The 20,827-nt window shown below is 42.4% G+C and overlaps 1 protein-coding gene and 1 long non-coding RNA gene across 3 annotated transcripts; both read right to left on the bottom strand.

The window, feature by feature from the left end:
* Positions 1–4,770: 4,770 nt before the first annotated feature.
* Positions 4,771–15,572, bottom strand: LOC4329438 (ubiquitin-like modifier-activating enzyme 5). Its single transcript, NM_001416621.1, has 14 exons — positions 15,328–15,572; positions 15,169–15,228; positions 14,926–15,039; positions 8,935–9,063; positions 8,772–8,840; positions 8,269–8,415; positions 8,072–8,108; positions 7,373–7,455; positions 7,068–7,142; positions 6,505–6,579; positions 6,124–6,210; positions 5,917–6,032; positions 5,415–5,467; positions 4,771–5,321 (listed from the first exon to the last, which is right to left on the bottom strand). Exons 1-14 carry the CDS (start codon positions 15,406–15,408, stop codon positions 5,182–5,184), a joined length of 1,266 nt encoding a protein of 421 aa, NP_001403550.1. The 5' UTR covers positions 15,409–15,572; the 3' UTR covers positions 4,771–5,181.
* On the bottom strand, positions 11,814–13,566 carry LOC136351200 (uncharacterized). Of its 2 annotated transcripts, XR_010739238.1 has the most exons (4): positions 13,525–13,566; positions 13,310–13,402; positions 12,508–13,213; positions 11,814–12,229 (listed from the first exon to the last, which is right to left on the bottom strand). It is a non-coding gene; the product is annotated as an uncharacterized lncRNA (long non-coding RNA). The 2 variants fall into 2 exon arrangements; XR_010739237.1 differs by lacking the exon at positions 13,525–13,566 and having other exon boundaries at positions 13,310–13,448.
* Positions 15,573–20,827: the final 5,255 nt, after the last annotated feature.

The raw sequence follows: 20,827 nt of genomic DNA, 5'->3' as shown, positions 1-20,827 counted from the left end.
ATATTTGCTCCTGGTTAGTAACTTCAACCGGGACTAAAGATTAGATCTTTAGTCCTTAATCTTTAGTCCCGGTTTATAGTACCAACCGTGACTAATGATCTAAATGATCTTTACTCCAGATCAAAATTTTTATAACCGGGATTAAAAATAATTTTTAGTCCCGGTTTTTACTAGATCTGTGACTATTGTGGAAATCAGTCGACCGAGTAAAGATCATTTCTCCAGTAGTGGTCCTAATGATCACTCAGCTTTCATCGAGAAAATAACGTGTAAAAAATTGTCAAGATAACCCAAAGGCGTACAATAGTGTTGCCGTGGTCAAGGTCGACCAGCGGCAAAACTACCTACTATCTCTGCCCTAAAACGATTTTATTTTTATATATCTCACATATACCAACATAAAACTAAAAGGCTAAAAATTTATTTACTTTTTCAAACTTAAATGCATTTATCCCTTACATTTCTAAACTCTACTAATGTATTTGTAGCTTCAATATATATATTAACTGTCTTAGAAAATAAAGTTCTTAAAGTCTTTGTGAGATGAAAGGAGTAGGCACTAATAACTGACTCTCAGCCTCACCTGACAGAGAGGCCGAGTGGACTGGTAAGCTGCAGAAAATTGATTTATTAAATAAGTCCACGTGCTTGTTTTAATGACTTGGATCGATCGATCATTTTCCTGGGTCAAAATCAAAATTCTAATAATATACTTTATTCGATGCTGGCCGAGTTTGACTTTGCTCAATTAATTAATTAATCTCTAGACAGCTCTTCTCTTCTTCGACAGTTCGACCCGTTCTGTTCTGTCTGATACTGACACAAATAATTTCTTCTTTTTTTTGAGAAAAAATAATTTCTTCTCTCTTTCTCTTTCTCTTTCTGTTCTAAAACAACAGATTTAGAAAGGAGAGGCATGATGAGGACACAACTAGCTCGGATCTAACCATGACGACATTATGTATTAATCAACTAAAGGTGCATATGTTCTATAATAGATTTACTTGTTATATATTTGAACAAACGTTGCTACACAATGAGTTTCGTGTGTTTTTGTTTGCAGAGGTACTTTCTTGGGCGAAAGAAAAGAGACCGAGCGTAAGGAATACATGGATGATTGAAGAAGTTGATTGGGGACTAAACCAAGACCTTCTCCAAGTCTTCTTTTATCTCACCACGCCACTTTTGGTCCATAGATGACAAGAGATAAAGTTCTACACGTTTTGGATTCAGATTTGGGCCTCCTGACAGCATCAACTTCAAACAGACCTAGCCGCTGATCTAGAAGGAATTTTGTAGCCACCAGGTAACTAAAACAATAACATGCAAAGGAGAAGATACTATTATGTTATAAAGAAACCCCTTATTCCTACTTAGCCAAATAGATCAACAAATAGTTGTTGTATCTATCAAAAACAGATTTTCTCATCTCTTTGGAAACACATAAAAACCAATTCTTAAACATATGAGTAACATTACAAGGAGGTTGTAAATTAGAAACCATATGAATGATATGTAGAATTATGTGATGATTTAATCGTGGTGATGAACAATTATCACATGTAAATGTTTATGAAAACACGGTGATGTGTTTTTGGACGGTAAACAATGCGGTGGTCGTCACTATTGCCGGTTAGACCGGGTGGTGCATGTCGGTCAGACCGGAGGTGTCTGGGCAGTCTGACCAGGTTGCTTGATGGTCAGGCCGACAGGCTCTAGGTGGGAGTCGGTTTCGGGTTGTTTTCGTGGGATTTCTAGATTGCTTCATGTTTATAATTTCTAAATGGTTTCTATTTGCATGTGATATTATTGTGTACTGATGTGAGTTAAGTTGGTGCGAACTTGTACTCAAATATAGAGTTTCTTTGTTGTTCATATGCAGGTGTTGCTTGAGGCCATGGAAATATAGCCAGTGATAGATCGGGACTAGGCTTGGGGGAATTTGAAGTCCAGATGGTAAAGGATATCACATGGGATGCTCAGGTTAGAGAACAATGCATGTCGATGTGAAAGTTTCCATATGGCATACACGTGGGTGTTGTCTGCATATGGAAAGCAGAGTTAAATTTGGATTAAAATACATGTTTGGAAAGATTAGAGTTTGTAAAGTTTGTTTCTTATATGGGAAGGTTTCCTAGGGGATTAGGACTTCTTGTATGAGTTGGATTCATGGCTAGGGGCAGCCACATTATGGGTATAAATAGATAAGGGGTTGAGGCTAGAAGATATCGACTTTTTGGGAGAGAAAAGTTAGGGTTTGCTTCGAGGTTTCAATCCTAGCTCGTGAGTTGAGAAGGGGGTGCTTTAGATGCACTTTGTAAACACATTGATGCAATAAAGTTGATTTATTTTCAAGAGTTTTATTGGTACGTGTTTTTCTAGATCCCGACAGTTTGACCAGTGTACTACTGGTGGTCTAACCGGCGAAACGGCGGTGGTCTAACCGACAGCAAGCAAGCGCTCAGACCGGCGACGGCGAGCAGCAGAAGGCGAGGAAGCGGTGGTCCGACCGGTCGGACAATACCGATCAGACCGGGGGCGTAGAGGCGGTCAGACCGATGTGTACACGGTGGTCAAACCGACTACGTCAAGATCTCCATCAACTACGAGGGTTACTTTTATTTTCGCTACAAGTTTTTGGTTTTTTGTGTTCCTACTATTCACCCCATGGTAGATTTGTTTGGTCTTGTTCGATCCTACATGATGGACCACACCAGACAAGATAAATGATATTGGAAGAACAAATGTTCGATGATTTCATCTCTGTGACAAAAGCAGCATATCTTACTATCTTTTCATTTTAATTTGATGTAGAGACTTCATTTGTGTCCTAAGGCCCTGGATGGATCAAGGACTAAATTTTAGCCCGTGTCACATCAGATATTTGGACACTAATTAGAAGTACTAAACATAGACTAATGACAAAACTCATTCCATAACTCTAGGCTGATTCGCGAGACCAACGTTGATTCCTTCGACGTGTCAATTGGACAAATACGCATTGGAAATGTTTGATGCTTCTTGGGGCTTCTTTGGCGACCGTGAAGTCACTGGATGAATTGCCGAGTAGATAGATCAGATCCGGAGGAGAGTGGAAATTGCTCAAACAGTGGAGTGATGTGGAAAGAGCTAGGTGTCGGTCACAAAAACCTTAATAAGAAGTGAGGAGCTGATTGAATCATAAAAAGTGATTGATCGCAATCTTAGGGCAAAGCCAAAATAATCATGAGTGGCCACAATATTATAAGTCTCTTCCTCTTGACCAAATCTGAGAATCTATTAAGCCTAATTAATCTATGATTAGCCTATATGATGCTACAATAAACGTGCGCTAATTATGGATTAATTACGTTTAAAAATTTTGTCTCGCGAATTAGCTCTCACTTATACAATTAATTTTATTATTAGTCTATATTTAATACTTCTAATTAATGTTTAAACATCCGATGTGACAGGGACTAAATTGATCAAACACCAGCTTAGCTAGGTTATCTTGTAAGAACTACATTCCAATGATATCAAAGGAAAATTTTGATTTTGAACGGTCTTTTTTTTTATACCGTTACCATCAAAGGTAAGGTAAATTAGAGTACCCGCTCATCAAAGTGTCAAATTACATCGGTGTCCCTCCCATCCTGGCCTCTTTGCAAACAAGCATGTGCTAAGAAAAATACGAACCGGCCTCATTTTTAGCTATCAAAAAAAGAAAAAGAGACCTCATTTTTGGCTCAACCTATGAAACGACCTTATTTTTGGCTATTTCAGCCGCCGTCTCCCATGCCATCTCTCTGGCTTAACGGGTAAGCTAACTAGGAACGAAATTGACATGGTCAGGGAGACTCATTTCGCACATGCTCTAAATCCTGTACGTTGTTGTCCTGCATCGCGAGGTCATTTTCGTTGAGTTTTAACTTCAGGGAGATGAGCAATTGGGGACTGAACCGCTGAATCAGACCTATAAAGTTGAATCCTTTGTTTGCGGTTTTTATACGGGCACATGGACATTTCCTGCAGCTGTGAAGTGACTGATTTGCTTGGATACTTTTTGGTTGTCACATCGTAGCATGTTAATACTACTATATTGTGTTTAATCTAACATTATTTATTAATCCCTCCATCGTAGAATACCTATAGTTTCAGAGTTGAACACGGTTATTAAGAAAGCATATATAATTAAATAGTAAGATATTGTAATTGGTTGAGAAGTGAAGGTACGTGGAAAAAGTAAATGGTGAAGGGTTGTGATTGGTTAGGAAGGAAATATTGGTGGAAAAATTGTTATATTTTAGAACAAATTCTAAGTGCTAAAAGTTATTATATTTTGCGACGGAGGGAGTCAGGATTTCTCTTACCGTTTTTGGCACGGTTACGCAACCCCGTGGTAAGGGTTACGATGGTAACCGCGCGGTTACCGTGAGATATACTGTGGTTTCAAAAACTGAAAAATTTACCGTGCATGTAACAGTGATAATCGTGCAGTTTCGTAAACCCTGAAGGGAGTATATTTTAGCACGGTCTCCCTATCATTATGTTGCTCTGGCTGAGAGATTGATTGAGTTTGGAACACGTGTACACTTAGCATCAGATTATGTAGACAAAAATTGTTGGCAAGAAAATTAGACAAAAAATTGCAGCTCAGATTTTGCGAAAGGAAATGAAAACGACCACATCGAAGAAATTAGTGGATGATTAAGTTTTGGAATAAGTATTTACTTGAATAAGCAAAAGTTTAGATTTTATAATAGAAAAACTGACAGGATACGCAAGATATTTTGCCGAGACACACAAGTACACAACTAGCTAAGCTTATTGAGGTTTACGGACAGCACTGGCAAAAGCCTATTACAGCATGACATCACAGTTCTGGACGAATGCCTTCTACTTTTCTTTTTGAACTATTATCGGTAATTAGCAGAGCGTCCACATTAGTTAACAGTGAATTTTCCAGCCTCATAAAATCTACATTAACTCAAGGCAAAATTGTACACAAAAGCTCAAAACAGTACAGGTAAGTAACTTAAAACCCTTCAACCTCTTTGGTATGAACAGAAGCTATATCCACTGAAATGGGTAACTCTGTCGGAGTAAACACAAGCATCAGTACCCAGGTTGGTTTTCTAACCCAGTGTTGAGCTTTGGTAGAAACCAAGTTAATGATGACGGTCCAGCTTTTACAAAACATTAAGACGAGTTTAGGGCATCAAGCTGGCGCTGAAGCTCCTCAAGGTCGTCATCAATAGCCCCGGATGTAACTGGAGCAACTGGTTCTTGGTAGGAATCTGCAGTTGGGAGTTCGCGGACAAGGCCTTCTGGGAGGCTATCTGTATAATTTCGAAAAGTGGGACGAAATGGTTAAATACAACCAAAGAGCGGTAAATAAAGGGACAACTTTTCTAATAGCAAAAATGAATTACCAGCTCCAGTGCTTAGAATGCTTGGTGTCACTGTGTCACTGTCATCGACAACACTGGATAAGAACAAATATTGAAGTTAGCAATTCTACAAAAGCCACATTTTTATTCATCAAGCATGTCAAGATGCAGTACAACAGAAAAAGAGAATGAAGTTACAATTAGCACCAAAGTGCAACCCTAGCCTAGTAGTTTCTGAATCCTACAATAATGAGTAGCTAAAATTTAGCATGAAACATTTTCAAACACATGCAATCCTGCAAGCAGGGTGCTTAAGAAATGATGTGGGCTTGAGCATGGGGTACAAAGTTCTATCCAAGTCAACTATCTTGTCAGCTCCATTAGTATGGCAACTGAATCTGTAATGAGCATTAGCATAATTGATCACAGACATCCTAATTATTAATTCTCAGTAATTGCCAAATTTAGACATAAGTTGTTAGTTCCTACTTCCTACACATTTGCCTGTCAAGGAATTCAATAAAGTACATGAGGAATGACTTACCTAATATTCCAATCATTATCTAGATGGACCGGACATTCATCTGCTGCTGATGCTTCAGCTTCCATCTTAGCTTTTGCTGCTGCATCTCTAGCAGGTTTTGACTGCATATATTCTTTCTACAAAATGATCAAAAGAAGGGTAACATTCCCGATCTTTCACAATGTCAACAATGTAAACATAGGGAGGGCACATGGGAGAAGACAACACCTGTCTCTGAACACATGCTGGATTTGAACACTGTGGATTTGGTTTCATTTCCATTGTTGGGAAATAATCCTTAAGTGAATTATATCCCTGCGCAATCAGAGGGCATTACAAGATTTTAGAAACTAACCAGTACAGTGCTCGAATGTTGAGTTGAATATGATGAATCAGAATCAACGTGAGCCACAGTGGAGTCCCCTTTTCATATGAACAGTATATCATGTTGTTCCCCAGAAAAAGTATCTAATCTTGTGCAGTTACATAGGAATAGAGAAAATAGCAAAAATGCTAACAAAATTACAAAAAAGTTTTTTTCTCAGCCAAAAAATTTCAAAGAAAAAGGGATCCACAATGAGCAGGAAAAAACATAAAGTTAGCAATTACCAAGTAAGGGGAAACTTGTCCAAACTTCAACAAATATTTCAGAGCATTCTGGACAAGGAGACCAGCAACAACACCCTGCAAAGAACATTTTTTATCAGCCAAAAATAAATGGAGGCAGGGGAAGATGATAGAAAATTGATGTTAACAAACTAGCAGGGTAATACTGTAAGAATTTTGATGAAAATAGGTGTAAGAACCCTATCCCTAGACATAAACACTCTATCAATAAACAATCACATGGAACTGTAGTGCTCAATACTCTGTGCAATTCATTGCAAATTATTTTCAAAAATGAAGAAAAACTTGTTTCAATGCAACAACAATACACACAAGTGATTAGATAAAAGCGTGGTAGACACTAGACCTAAAATCAGAACTGTAGCCATACTTGTTAACATGTAGGCCTAAAACAAAAATATACAACTATACGAGCATTTAAGGCTGCTAAACAGCTACACAAATGTAACCATTCTAATTCAACCTTCCACATAGCTTTAACTACAGTTGTCCTTGTCAGATGAGAAAAGGATGAGAACTAAACAGAAGGAAAAATAGAAGCGTACCATTGTAGTTGGTAAAGAGGCAGCACAAACACCTTCCCGCTTTAATGTGCGCTCATCCACTCCGGATGCAACAACCTATGTGCAGAGGTTCACAATCAAGCTAGGAAGCAATAGAGAAATAAATATGCAAAAACAGGAAGTGTGCGGAGACACCGGACAGGTGGACACCTCTCCCAAACTAAACCAGCTATGTAGAATGCAAATGCAAAAGCCAGTACTAAATATTTTATCCATAATATAAAATAGTAAACTGTATAAGTATGTTCATTAAGACAGTACAAAATCTCAAATTTATAAAAAATTACCAATGGAGGAGCACATGCAAAACATGCTGTTTCACCAGGAACCAGCAACTGTATATGACCAGAAACAGCATCTTCTGAGACACCTGATGCATAAAGTTCTCAAGTCACATGCAATCGAGATTATAATGACTAATGCAAGCAAAGCGTCAGCACAAAATGAAGTCCATGGCAAAACCAAACTGTTCGTTCTTTTTTCCTTTTTTACCAAGGGCTATACAGGCACAAAGAATGAAACCATGTTTAACATGTATTCTGTACATATTGGTTCCCCAAGTGCATGTGCATTTCCATGTAATGTTTTATTAAAGGGTACAAAAATCAACATAAAGAGATCATCTCATATTTCACTAGCATGGTCCTCATACTTCCATAACAATAAGATGTAATTTATTAGCATCAATAATATCTGTGCTTGAGGAATTGTAAGCAGGGGACTAGTAGTAGTACATTATAAACTCACAACAAAGGATGATAGTCAAAGTATATTTGTAGATGTTTTTGGTCAACTGATGTAAGGCAAGTAATCTAAAGCAACTTCTCAGGGCAAGGTAGATTATCAAATTTCACATGCAATTTGAGATGTCTAATGAGAAAGAACAAAGGCTGAAGATATAACTGTTGGGGTTGCTAATAAGTACAGTACACAAATGATTTTATTCTCAAGAGGACAGGATCATTAACTGAGTTTTTTCTACTTACCAGACTCCATCCATGTCTGGCCAAGTTCATTGCATGCCTGAAAAGAAGGAATAAATGAATAAAGAACAAATGATGCACCACTGAATAATGCAGTATGCAGTTATACACTGGCATCTATGGTTAAATTAGTCATGAACAAGGAGACAATAATTTGGTTGATGGAGCTATATATCATGGAAATGTTCACTAGTTCACACCTGGTTTACAACCATACGAGCTTCATAGTTATCAACGCAGCTCAAAACAAGATCAACTCCAGTGTTACGCCCATCAGAGCTTCTGGCTTTGAGACTTCCTAAAAATGTTTCAAATCCTTTCACTGTAGTAATATTTAATGAATAGCTCTGCAGGAAGAAAAACAAGTATAATGTTGGTTTGCATATGGGCAGAAGGAAAATAAATATACTACAGCATATTACTCTATCCAAGGTTACTATCCAACAGAGAAACTTATAAATGAAATTCTGTACTTTATACAACATTCATCAATTGCCATAGATGAAACGATAGAAAACAAGGAGACATTCGCAAAGGAGTAAGAGCAAGTTCGTCTAATGATTAATTAAGATAGGATTCACCAAGTCATTGGCAAGACCCAGATATGTTTTCTCATGTATTAATAGTAAAACTTAATGTGTAATTTGAACCTGATGATAGAACCAATTAGCTGGAGATGAAAAAGGTTAACAGTAGTTTTCACCTCCAACGTAACATCAGGATTTATTCCAGATAGTGTCTGCACAGCAGCATCTGTCTTGGTCATTCCAACCTAGTTGCATAAGGATGATATAGATGTTACCATCTGAAAGACAACTTGCATAAAGGAAAGAGAAGCAAATACATGTAATTGCCGCAAAGCTTACCTGGTCTGGGCGAAAGAACAACCTATTCATGTTGGCCAGTTCAACTGTATCATAGTCATACAACAAAAGGCGACCAATGCCACATCTAGTGAGCATCTCAGCAGCAACACTACCAACGCCACCTATACCCTGCAGAGCATGAATACTTATATTAAGGTCTGTTTTCCTGAGTTAAAACTCCATATGTACAGACTGCAGAAGCTGACGCTTTCAGCCATCAATTGTCCACTAAGAAGACTGTATAGTTGCATACTATTTATGTTTTGTCTGTCTCATAAAACTTAAATACTTTCCATGAACATGTTGGCATTGTTATGAACATGACTTGTATTCACCAGAGGGCAATAGCCCAAATATATACACAGATACAGGGAAAACCAAAAGACAGGAACATGGAAAGCCAAAAGACATAAAACCATAAATACAACCTATCTAATACACATCTAACACCCCCCCCCCCCTCAAACTCAGGGTGGATCAACAACACTGAGTTTGGAGAGATAGAACCTGTGTTGAGCTCTAGTTTGTGCCTTTGTAAAGAAATCAGCCAACTGCAACTCGGAAGGCACGTACTGAAGAGCAACCACCTGATCTTGTACCTGTGTGCGGGTATACGAGGCATCCACACCAATATGCTTAGTAAGCTCATGTTTTATAGGATCACGAGCAATACTAATAGCACTTGTATTGTCTGACAATAAAGAAGTCGGTGAAGTCACAAAAACACCAAAATCCTCAAGTAACCATCGTAGCCAAGTAACCTCTGCTGTCAAAAGGGCCATAGTTCTTAACTCAGCCTCTGCACTAGAACGAGAAACTGTTGTTTGTTTCTTAGTCTTCCAAGCAATGAGGGAACCACCAAGAAAAACACAAAAAGCAAAAAGAGATCGACGATCGGAGGAATCACTGGCCCAAGTAGCATCAGAATAACCCTGAAGTTGTAAAGATGTGGAGCGTGGAAAGAAAAGACAACACGAGATAGTTCCACGAAGATATCGGAGGACACGAAGATGACTATAGTGATTTTGTGTGGGGGCAGAAACAAATTGGTTCAGAATGTGCACAGAGTATGTAATATCAGGACGAGTGACACCAAGATAAACAAGACTCCCGACAATATGACGATAGCGAGTGGGATCAGCTAACGGTTCACCATCAGTGGCAGAAAGATGAAGATTAAGCTCCATGGGAGTTTCAACTGTGCGTTGATCAGTGAGAGAAGCCCTATCCAGAAGATCCTGAATATACTTGGCTTGAGAGATGAAATCCCTCAGGAGTAGGGGAAATCTCAATGCCAAGAAAATAACGAAGAGGACCAAGATCAGTCATAAGAAACTGCTCACTGAGACGTGCTTTAACAAAAGTAATAAACTCCGCATCTTCACCCGTGATTAGCATATCATCCACATAGAGAAGTAGAATTGTGCGACTGTGGGGTGAAGTGTGAACAAAGAGAGCAGGATCATGAGCACTAGCTGAGAAACCAGCTTCCAGGACAACAGAGGAAAACCGTTGAAACCAAGCACGAGGAGCCTGCTTGAGGCCATAAAGAGAGCGTCGAAGACGACAAACCATACCCTCTGGAACTGAATAGCCTTGAGGTGGCCGCATGTAAACCTCTTCATGCAATTCCCCATTGAGAAAAGCATTCTTGACATCAAGTTGCGATATATTCCAATGATGAGCAGAAGCTATTGCAAGAAGTGTTCAAACAGTAGTCATGTGAGCCACAGGAGCAAAAGTTTCATCATAGTCACGACCATGTTCTTGTTGGAAACCACGCGCCACAAGGCGAGCCTTATAGCGTTCAAGAGTTCCATCAAAGCGAGTCTTGACCTTATAGATCCACTTACAAGTGATGGGACAAGCATGAGAAGGTAAGGGAACAAGATCCCAAGTACCAGTACGCTCAAGTGCAGCAAGCTCCTCTGCCATCGCATGTTGCCATTCCTGATGGACAACAGCATCACGATAAGAACGAGGTTCAGCAAGAACTGTAGCAACATAACCATAGCGATCCTCTGAACGAATCGTAACTAAATTACGATCACGAAAATTGTATCGAGGAGGAGCAACCGGAGAAGCATCCAGAGAAAGCTACTGGACACGAGGTTTACGACTATAAACCTGGGTAAGAGGAGGCACATAAGAGGATGCAGAATTCTCATAAGAAGGTGCCAGCTGAGAGGAAGAGACAGGAGAAGGAATGCAAGCACGAACAGGAGTATCAGGAAAAGTGAGAAATAGAAGAGTCATCGGGAGATGATGTGGAGCTAGGACGCGAAAAGAAAGGACGAGACTCATCAAAAGTAACATCCCGAGAAATCCGCATCCGCCGTCCTACAGGATCCCAACAACAATAACCCTTATGTTCAGCACTATACCCCAGAAAAACGCACTCAACAGACTGAGCCGTCAACTTTGTACGCTCACGTGGTGCAAGAAGCACATAGCAAGCACAACCGAAAAGACGCAGATTAGAATAATCAGGAGGCTGACCACAAAGATGCTCAATAGGAATCCCACCCTGTAGAGCAGAAGAAGGGTGGATGTTGGTCAAGTAATTAGCAGTGGAAACAGCCTCAGCCCAAAAATGAGGAGGAACAGAAGAAGCAATCATAAGAGCACGAGCAGTCTCAAGAAGATGACGATGTTTACGTTCCGCTACACCATTCTGAGCATGAGCACCCGGACAAGAAAACTGAGAAAGAGTACCCTGCTCGGAAAGAAAAACGCGCAACTCTATAGAAAGGTACTCACCAGCGGAATCAGCACGAAACACGCGGATGGGAGAATCAAAGTGAGTGCGAATTATGCGAGCAAAAGATTTATAAATAGCCAAAACTTCGGAGCGATGAGTCATGAAGTAAATCCAAGTATGACGAGAAAAGTCATCTATAAATATGATATAATAGCGATGACCTCCTTTGGAAACAAAAGGAGCTGGGCCCCACACATCAGAATGAACAAGATCAAAAGGACGCTTAGATACAGACTCACTAGAATGATAGGGAAGTTGTATTTGCTTTCCAAGCTTACAACCTTGACATTGATCTAAAGAGACATCACCTAACACAGACCCTAAAAGACCACGACGAACTAAAGCCGACAGACGAGAACCACAAAGATGTCCCAACCTATGATGCCACTGAGCAAAAGACACCATAGAGGAAGCAGCGGAAGCAAGAAGACTAGCAGGCGCAGCGAAAGGAAGACGAAGCCAGTCAAGGTCCCAAAGACGCTGAGAATCACGGCGGCGAGGGCCAGTACCAACCAGGAGACCCGTGTGACGATCCTGGACACAACAAGAGTCAGAATCAAGAATTACACGACAGCCATGATCCGTAAGTTGGCCGGCTGACATGAGTTGCATGGCCAATTTGGGAACGTAAGAAACAGCAGGGACACTGAAGGAAGAAGTAGAAAGAGTCCCGCGACCAACAACAGCAAGAGGAGTACCATCGACAGTATGAACAGTAGTAGGAACTAAAGGAGAACATATAGATGAAAGACTAGATCTATCATGAGTCATATGGAAGGAAGCACCAGAATCTAGAATCCATGGAATAGTACCTGGAGCAGAAGATGGTCCCTCAGTAGAAGATGAAGAACCAAGAACAGCAGAACCAAACTGTGCAGAAGGTAGAGCCACAGAACCAACAGAACCTGTCGCAGCAGAAGCAGTAAGGCGACGAAGTAACATAAGAATTTCCTGTGAATCTGAACCTCCAGCACTCTTCTGAGAAGAACCACTAGTACCCTTCGAAGAATTGCCACGACGTAAATCCTTCTTCCTGAAGCAAAATGACTCCACATGTCCATCTTTATCATAATAGGTGAAGTGAAGGTGACCCCTACCAGATGGCACAACTGTGGCAGGAGGACGCGCCGATGATTAAGAGGAAGAAACTGTAGAACTAACAGCCGGTGTGGAAGAAGCCAAAGAAGCCACAGTACGAATAGCTAACACCGAAGAAGGAAGTGGTAGAATACCCGCCTCTCGAAGACGAATGTCCTCAGAACGAATCTCCGTAAGAGCTTCCATGATAGTAACACGCGGATGTCGAGCAAGTAACTGTGCACGAGTGGACTCATACTCGGATCGGAGGCGTGTGAAAAAATCGTAGATCCGACGAAGATCCATGTGAGAACGCTGACGCTGACAGCACTGACAGGTATGACAAATAGCCGGTCCCAAAGAATCAAGCTGACGCCAAATAGAGGATAACTGTGTATAGAACTCATCCACCGTACTATCCCCCTGTTGCAAGGACTGCTCCTGACGCACCATAGCAAGGTAAAGAGCATCACTAGTAGGAGCATAACGATCACGTAGGTGTGTCCACATGAGATGAGCTGAAGTAAGAGTAACCACCTCACCAGTAAGATGAATCTCCATACTAGCTACAAGAATAGCAGAAGCTCGAGCATCCTCATCCAACCAAGCCTTGTATAAAGCAAACTGACTCTGATAATTTTCCATGGCATCATCAAACTGCTCTTTAGCCTTTGCTCTATCGTCATCAGTAGCTTGACTTGCAAGTGAAGGCATAGTTGGAGCAATAGGGCAAGGAGGAAAAGGTAGCTCACCAGATAAAACATCCCAAAGACGCTGACCACGCATATGAAGACGCATGTGCTGAGCCCAATGACTATAGTTGACACCATCAAAAAGAACTGGGCAACGAGGAACAGACACAGTGCCGGATAAAGACGACATCATCAAGAAGGAAGAAGCGACGGCGAGAGAGCAAACAGAACAAGCGGCAGCAAGTTTTTTTTTTTTAATGCCTCAGCCCAAAATATAGAGCCACCACGTGCGATCAGAGCACAACAGTAGCAGAGCCAGAGAAGCCTTTTTCTTTTCTTCTTTTTTTTTCGTTTTTTTATACCTCCCGATCCAGATCCGGATCGGGGAAACAGACACCGAGCGACCCAGGCGACGGCGCCCTACAACCCAGGCGGAGGCGCCCGCGACCAGGGTCGACGACGTCCGGAGGCCTACAACGAGGGGCGACGGCGGCCGGAGGCCCGTGACGAGCGGCGCCAGCCGGAGGCCAGCGACGAGCAGCGACGGGTTCCGGAGGCCCGCGACTAGCAGCGACGGGTTCCGACGGCGGCCGGAGGCCACGACGAGGGGCGACGGCGGTCGGCGACAAGAAGCGATGACAGCCGGTGATGAGGACAACCACCAGCCCTCTACACTGTTCTGAAGAAATTGACGACGTTGGGGAGCAGAGATGAACGATTCTCAGCGACACCATACTAGATCAAGAGGAACATCATGGCTTCAAGATGAAGAGGCCGATAATCCTCAAAGAAAATCATGGAGAAGTCGAGAGAGAAAATTATAAGAAGACGAGAAGTCTAAACCTGCTCTGATACCATGTTATGAACACGACTTGTATTCACCAGAGGGCAATAGCCCAAATATATAAACAGATACAAGGAAAACCAAAAGACAGGAACATGGAAAGCCAAAAGACATAAAACCATAAATACAACCTATCTAATACACATCTAACAGGCATGTGACAAAATTTGACTTTGGTGCAGAAATGACAATTCAAGAAGCCAAACAAACCATCATCGGTCTTGCCCATTTAATCAGGTATTAGTGAGAGAACCGAGAACCTGACAACATTGTCTAACCATACCATATGTTTGTAAGACTGAAAGGGGTAATTCTGGAAGCTCTGAAAGGGGTAATTCTGAAAGCTCCTACTGCCAAGTGCAGGTGAGAATAAATGTGACAACTAATGGTAAAACTAATACTAAAATGTTTGTCAATTAAGTATTATGACTTACGAAATAACTCGATTGAACCACTCTTTCACGGCAGGTTTAGAGGCCTAGTGTGTGTCCTTCAGAAGGTAGGGTCACATATAAGTCTGTCCAAAACTAACACTGAGCATATGCAATCTTCCTTCAGAAGGTAGGTTAAGCTAATATGGCTGTCCCAAAGCAATATTGAGCAGGAGCTGTGCTTACAACGATGGCGATGGAGTAATCACGGATGCGCTCGTAGTTGTCCACGATCCCCATACGCTGCAGCGCCATGAGCCTGCTGTAGGGATTGCTGTCCACCACCTCCGAGCTCATATCCTGCATCGCATCAGTTGACACATAGACTGTAAGCTTTTCACACCCAATTTCCAATTCGGCCATTCCCCCCCCCCCCAACCAAGGGGAGGAGGGAACCAAAACCCTAGTATTTGCGCCAGATCTTCGTACCTTGATCTTGGACCGTGCAGCGGCGGCCGGGGTCACCATTCCCGCCACGCGCTCTCGCATCTAAGCAAACAACCACAGATCCGATCCACAGGTCAAAACCACCACCAGATCCACACAGGTCAGAAGAAGCCAATCGCGGCGCGAAGTGGGCGGGCTTACCCGATCGATGGCGGCGGGGTCGGGGCGCTGCTTGAGCGCGTCCAGGTCGCGGAGCAGCGCGCGCAGCTGCTCCTCGTCCATGATGGCTTGGCCCGGCGGCGCGGGCTCCTCCTCCTCCTCCTCCTCGCGTCACCGCCGCCGGAGACGGAGAGAGCCGCGCTTTTCCTCTTGTCACTATCGAATCGAGTATCGAGAGAGGCTGATCGAGTTGAGACTTGGGATTTTGAGAGTCCGGCGGAGCCGACACGGCGGCGACGCCTGACGTGGCGGACAAAGTGGAGCCTTGACGTCCCCGAATGACGTGGCGGCTGTACACGTCGGAGCGGGTGGCCACGTCAGAATAGGATTAGAGCAAGTTTAATAGTGTAGCCCACTACTAGCTCCAATTCATCTATAGACAATTTAATAGCTCGTTCATACAATAGTTACATACTACACTATTAATAACTGGTCCCACCTGTCATACACACACTACGTCTTAGAGTTCGTGCTACAGCTGGCTATAAATCTGTAGGCCCATACTCTTCTCTCTCCTTATTTATCTTCTTAAAATATATTTACATCTGACTTATAGCCTACTATTGTACCTGCTCTTAGAGTAAGTATAGTACTAGCAGATTATATAAATTAGGTAGAAGTATATAAGCAATACTCACTCCGTGAAAAAAAAATCAAATCCTGGCTATACTCGTCCAAGTTCATAGCGCAGGATTTGAGTTTTCTTTTTCTTTTTTCGGGGTGCTTGAGCTGGCGCCAGCTTAGGGGAGTAATAACAGGATTGTGGGTGAGGATGGGCCAAAAACAGAGCAGAGCAAGAGCAAGGATGGGGATTTTAATTAGTTTTTTATTTTATTTAATTGATTGAATGAAATTTGTTTTACTAAAATTATTTTTTGAGCTCTAAAAGTTCACGGAAAATTTCAGAAAATGCTTTAGGGCATGGAGAATATTAGAAAAATATTTCCAGCCATGATTTTTAAAGGAAATTTTATTACCCACGTTAATTCACTTGTTTAACTCATTTAAAATTTAATATAAATTTTAGAATTACATTATTTAATGATTTTTAATCTCCGAAGGAAAATCAGGACGTGACACTTACTAGTAACACGTGTTGGACAAAAGGAAAACATAGATAGGCACTATATGCATTTTGGTTTTGCTCCTTTATAAGAGAATATATTATATGCCATTGAGTTTACTCTAATGCTTTATTGGATGCAGCATAAAAATTGAGCTTTTCAGTGCCATGGAAATCGGAGCAAGCAATTAACACATGATCAATTAATTATTATAAACTTGAAAAATGGGTTCGTTTGAATTTTTAAAGAAACTTTTATACAAAATTTTTTTGAAAAAATACACCGTTTAGCAGTTTGGGAAGCGTGCTAACGGAAAACGAAGAAATTGAAGTTTAGATTTGGAGTTTAAAACGGGGCCTAATTCAACGATTTGCTATGGACTTTATCTCCCTCTATAATATGCCACTATCGAGGGGGCGATTCTTCGGACAACGGGGAGTGGAGACCCCTCCCCGAGGTTGAAGATTCAACCAGGGGTTAGTGGTGAAATACGATGGAAAAGGCTAAACAAAGAGAAGGTTTGTGGGGCCCGACTTCCCCGCTGAGCAAGAGAAAAAAGAGTTTATACAGGTCCAGACCACCCGGAGATGTAATACCCTATTCCTGTGTTGGTTTTGTTGTTTTTCTCATATCAGCTAAGAACAAGAGACGCCTTTCCAGTCTACAAAGAAGAAGGTCTGATCCAAAAAATCCAACCCTCAATCCGTAGCTTGTCCCATTCCTTTTATAGACCAAGGAGTGGCTCGCAATGTTACAAATCCACTTTCTTGTGTTGTCTTATCAACCGTCTTTGTCGATGTTGGCTGGTCTCCTTTCATAGTCTTTGAGTAACCCACTAAGATTTGAAACCTATATTGCCCCGGGCACCCGGGCTTCTGTTCGAGACAGTTGGGTCACGCTAGCTAACCCTCCATGTGGGGAGTGGTGGGCTTGGTGAGACCGAGCCTGCTTAAAACAGTGCCACGGTTCCGTTTCCGCCCGTTTGGCTACTTCAGGTAGCGCACGGCATGTGCGACACACGTCCAGGATGCCACCGATCCTAATGAGTCAGCGTTGGCGTCTTGTCCACGTCTTTTCGGCTCCGGACTGGACGCGTGTTGACGGCCGTTAGTGATCAGTTTCAACCGTCAATATTACCAAAATAGAGAAGAACTAGTTATACTTGCAATGCATATTTAAGTTAGAATAATAATATTCCACTAGTATTAGGTTTACTAACCTTTTGCTGAAAATAACCATAAAGTGGAGGAGAATCGACATCAAATCAGATGATCAATTAATCGGACGATGTCGAGGATCAGACTTATACATGAATGGGCCAAGAACTCAGAATTGACACGATGAACTGGGCCAAAATTCACAAGTCTACGGAGAGGAGCAACAAAGGGAGCCACCTGCCGAAGTTAGGCCAGGATGGCCTAGCCCATGGTTCGACCGAACCCCCCTCGCAGCCGTTTGATCCAGGGCTTTGCCTGGACGGCTTGGATTAGCTCCCAATGACGGTTGGAGGGTATTTCCAACCATTCCAACTGTCACAACTGTCATTGGGAGGCTATATAAGGAGCTCACTCTTTCCATTTCAACACACACTTCAAACAAGAGCTCTCTCATATTCTCTCAAGACCATTCCAACTGTCACAAACCGTCATTGGGAGGCTATATAAGGAGCTCACTCTCTCCATTTCAACACACACTTCAAGCAAGAGCTCTCTCATATTCTCTCAAGTTTAGTTTAGTAGTCTCAAGCTAGTGGAGTAGGAATAGAATAGAAATCAGAGTCCGAAAGCCTTCGGAAGAGTTCGGGTATGGCTCTAGTAGCTATCCTCTTCTCTTTTGTAAGCTTTGTACTTTATTTAGAATACTATTCTTTATGCATTTCTAGTATTGAAATACTTTCCGAGTATATGAATGACAACTTTACTATATGTTCATGTTATACTGATTATACTGCTAGCTTATCTGGGAGATGCATAGGTACGAGTATAATGTTTGCTATTGCAATTACTCTATGTCATGACGATGATATTAGAGTAGTATCTGGTAGTTTAGGTATGGTGTCTAGATTATTGGGTATCATTATTTGGGGTTATATGCTGCGGATGAAAGGTGGGCCGCTGATGGTGACAGCTCGGTACGAGTATTCCTCCACGCGTGTATATAGTCCTAAGTTAATTTCCTGGGGGATACTCCTCCGTATTTAGCCCCGGTTGTATTGTCATGACGGGCTATGGTAAGGAACTCGGCAGCCAGAGGTGGCTTCTCGAAGTACTAGGAGGGCATCGGAAAGAGGGTATTAGCTAGTTAATCTTATAACTAGAATGTATGTATACTATGTATACTAGAAGTATAGGAATATATTCTTTTATATTTTTTTCCACTTAGCTTAGATAATTTAGTATGAGAATGAGTAGTTCTATGCTTGTGTGTCACTCTACCCTATAGATTATATTAACCCCTGCTTAGACATGATTATTACAAGTAACATATAAACTATTAGTACAATTCTCTCTACTATGATCTTCCCACGGGATTAAATAAATATAGTACCCTTGGAATACTCTCGGGGTGAAATGCTACAATGGTATATCCGTGCGCTTGCGGATGAACTCTGTAACCATAATATACCAGGAGTATTTCTGCGCCATTGCTGTGAATTATATTTCTAGTAATGTCGTTAAGAAATACCAACAACGCGTAAACCTGTTTCATTTATGGCTGAGGGGACTGCTTCACAGCATCCCGCTGAGCACACCCCTCACCCAAGCTGGTCCTGAGGTCACACCCCTGCGCATTTTATGGCAATTGTTCTTAGACGAGCTTCTTGAAGATGTCTTTGATAAAGCGATATTTTATATATCTAGTATGTTTCGACGCTCTTCTTTGCAAAAGAATGTAAAATTATAAGGACTAAGATGAGCCTGGATCCCAAGTCGTGGTCGGGGCTAAGGCAGACTTTATTTTATATCTTCTAATCATCCGCACGGTGCGGAGTGGGTTCCGGCGGCGAAATCCGACGGGGGAGGGGTGGACGAGGTGGCCCGCTCGACGGCGAACGCGACGGCGTCGACGGCGCGGCTTGGCGCGGCAGCTAGTGGCGGCCAGAGCAACGGCGGAGGCGGCGGAGAGGTGGGCGACGACACTAGGGCTTAAGAGAGCACGGGAGCGGGTGATTGCAAAACGAAAATGAGAGAGGAGGAAACGGGGGTGCTTTATATAGGCTCACAAGGGTCGATCGTGGCCGGGATGGCCGCGATTTCGCCGGCGGAGTGGGGAGAGGTGGGGAGGAGAGAGAGGCGGGATTCGAAATTCGAATCCCGGCCGTCTCGAGCGTGGGCGCGGGCGGGAGAGAGAGGGAGTGGGCGCGGGGAACGCGGGGGAAGGCGGCGACGTGGGCGATGTGGCCCGGGAGGTGAGAGAGCGAGTGGGGCGGCGGTTGCGGGATGCGGCGGCGCCAGCTGGAGGTTGGGGATGGGCCCGACAGGTGGCCCCCACCTGTCGGCGACCCCGGGAGAGAGAGGAGGGGGCGCGGGCTTAGCTGGGCTTAGCGGGCATTCGGCCGGCCCAGCAAGGGCGCGGGAGAGAGATGGAAATGGGCCGGCGGCCCATTAGGGGAAAAAGGAGGGAAAAAGGAAAAAGAAAAAGGGAAAAGAATTTCCATGGATTTAAATATTTGCTTGTGCTCCTTTTTAATTGGTTAAAATTATTTCTAGAGCTCTGAAAATTCCACTAAAAATCTTGTTAGCATATTTCGACATGTAGAACTCAAGAAAAATTCCACATGCCAATTCCAATTATTATTTACATTAATTAATTAGGGTTTCACTCTTGCTTTTACACCGGTATTTTCTTGAGACCATTTATAAATTTAATTTAGTCTTGGGAGAAGAACTTCAGGGTGTGACACAATCTAACCGCCTTTACCCCACTGGTCTGACCGGTCCGATGCCGTCGGTCTGACCGTGGAACCCGAGCAAACACAAATCGAAGATCTCTCAAAGTAAATTGCAACTTTATTACTTCTCACTGTGTATACAAAGTGCAACAACAGCACTCCTCACGAAAATCTCGACTAAACTCGAAACCCTAACTATTCTCTCAACTCAACTCTCTCTAAAAACGATACAGGGAGGCCACACCCTCCCTCTCTATTTATACCTGAGGTAGGCAGTCTAAAGCCACGAACCAAACTTGTATAAGAAGTCCTAATCCCCCTAGGAAATTAACCTTCCCGTACAAGAAACAAACTTTACAAACTCCAATTCTACCAAATTTGGGCTCTCTCTAAATTCGACTCCACATCCCATACACACACAATATCTCCATCGTATGCCATATGGAATCTTCACCAACCATGTGCATTTGATCTTTAGCCTAAGCATCCGCATGATATCCTGATCGTCCGGACGTCATCTTCTCCC

The sequence above is a fragment of the Oryza sativa genome, chromosome 2 (assembly GCF_034140825.1).
Source record: "Oryza sativa Japonica Group chromosome 2, ASM3414082v1".
NCBI classification, from domain to species: Eukaryota; Viridiplantae; Streptophyta; class Magnoliopsida; order Poales; family Poaceae; genus Oryza; species Oryza sativa.
Note: the sequence above shows the minus strand (reverse complement) of the source record. Positions and strands in the feature narration are given on the sequence as shown.

What these genes read in the sequence shown, in the direction of transcription:
- LOC4329438 (NM_001416621.1), bottom strand. Translation starts at nt 15,408, where the DNA reads ATGGACGAGGAGCAGCTGCGCGCGCTGCTCCGCGACCTGGACGCGCTC. An exon ending in ATCCTGATGTTACGTTGGAG is followed by an intron (nt 8,416 to 8,771) that starts GTGAAAACTACT and finishes TTCTTCCTGCAG; the next exon opens with AGCTATTCATTAAATATTAC. An exon ending in GATAATGATTGGAATATTAG is followed by an intron (nt 5,468 to 5,916) that starts GTAAGTCATTCC and finishes GTTCTTATCCAG; the next exon opens with TGTTGTCGATGACAGTGACA.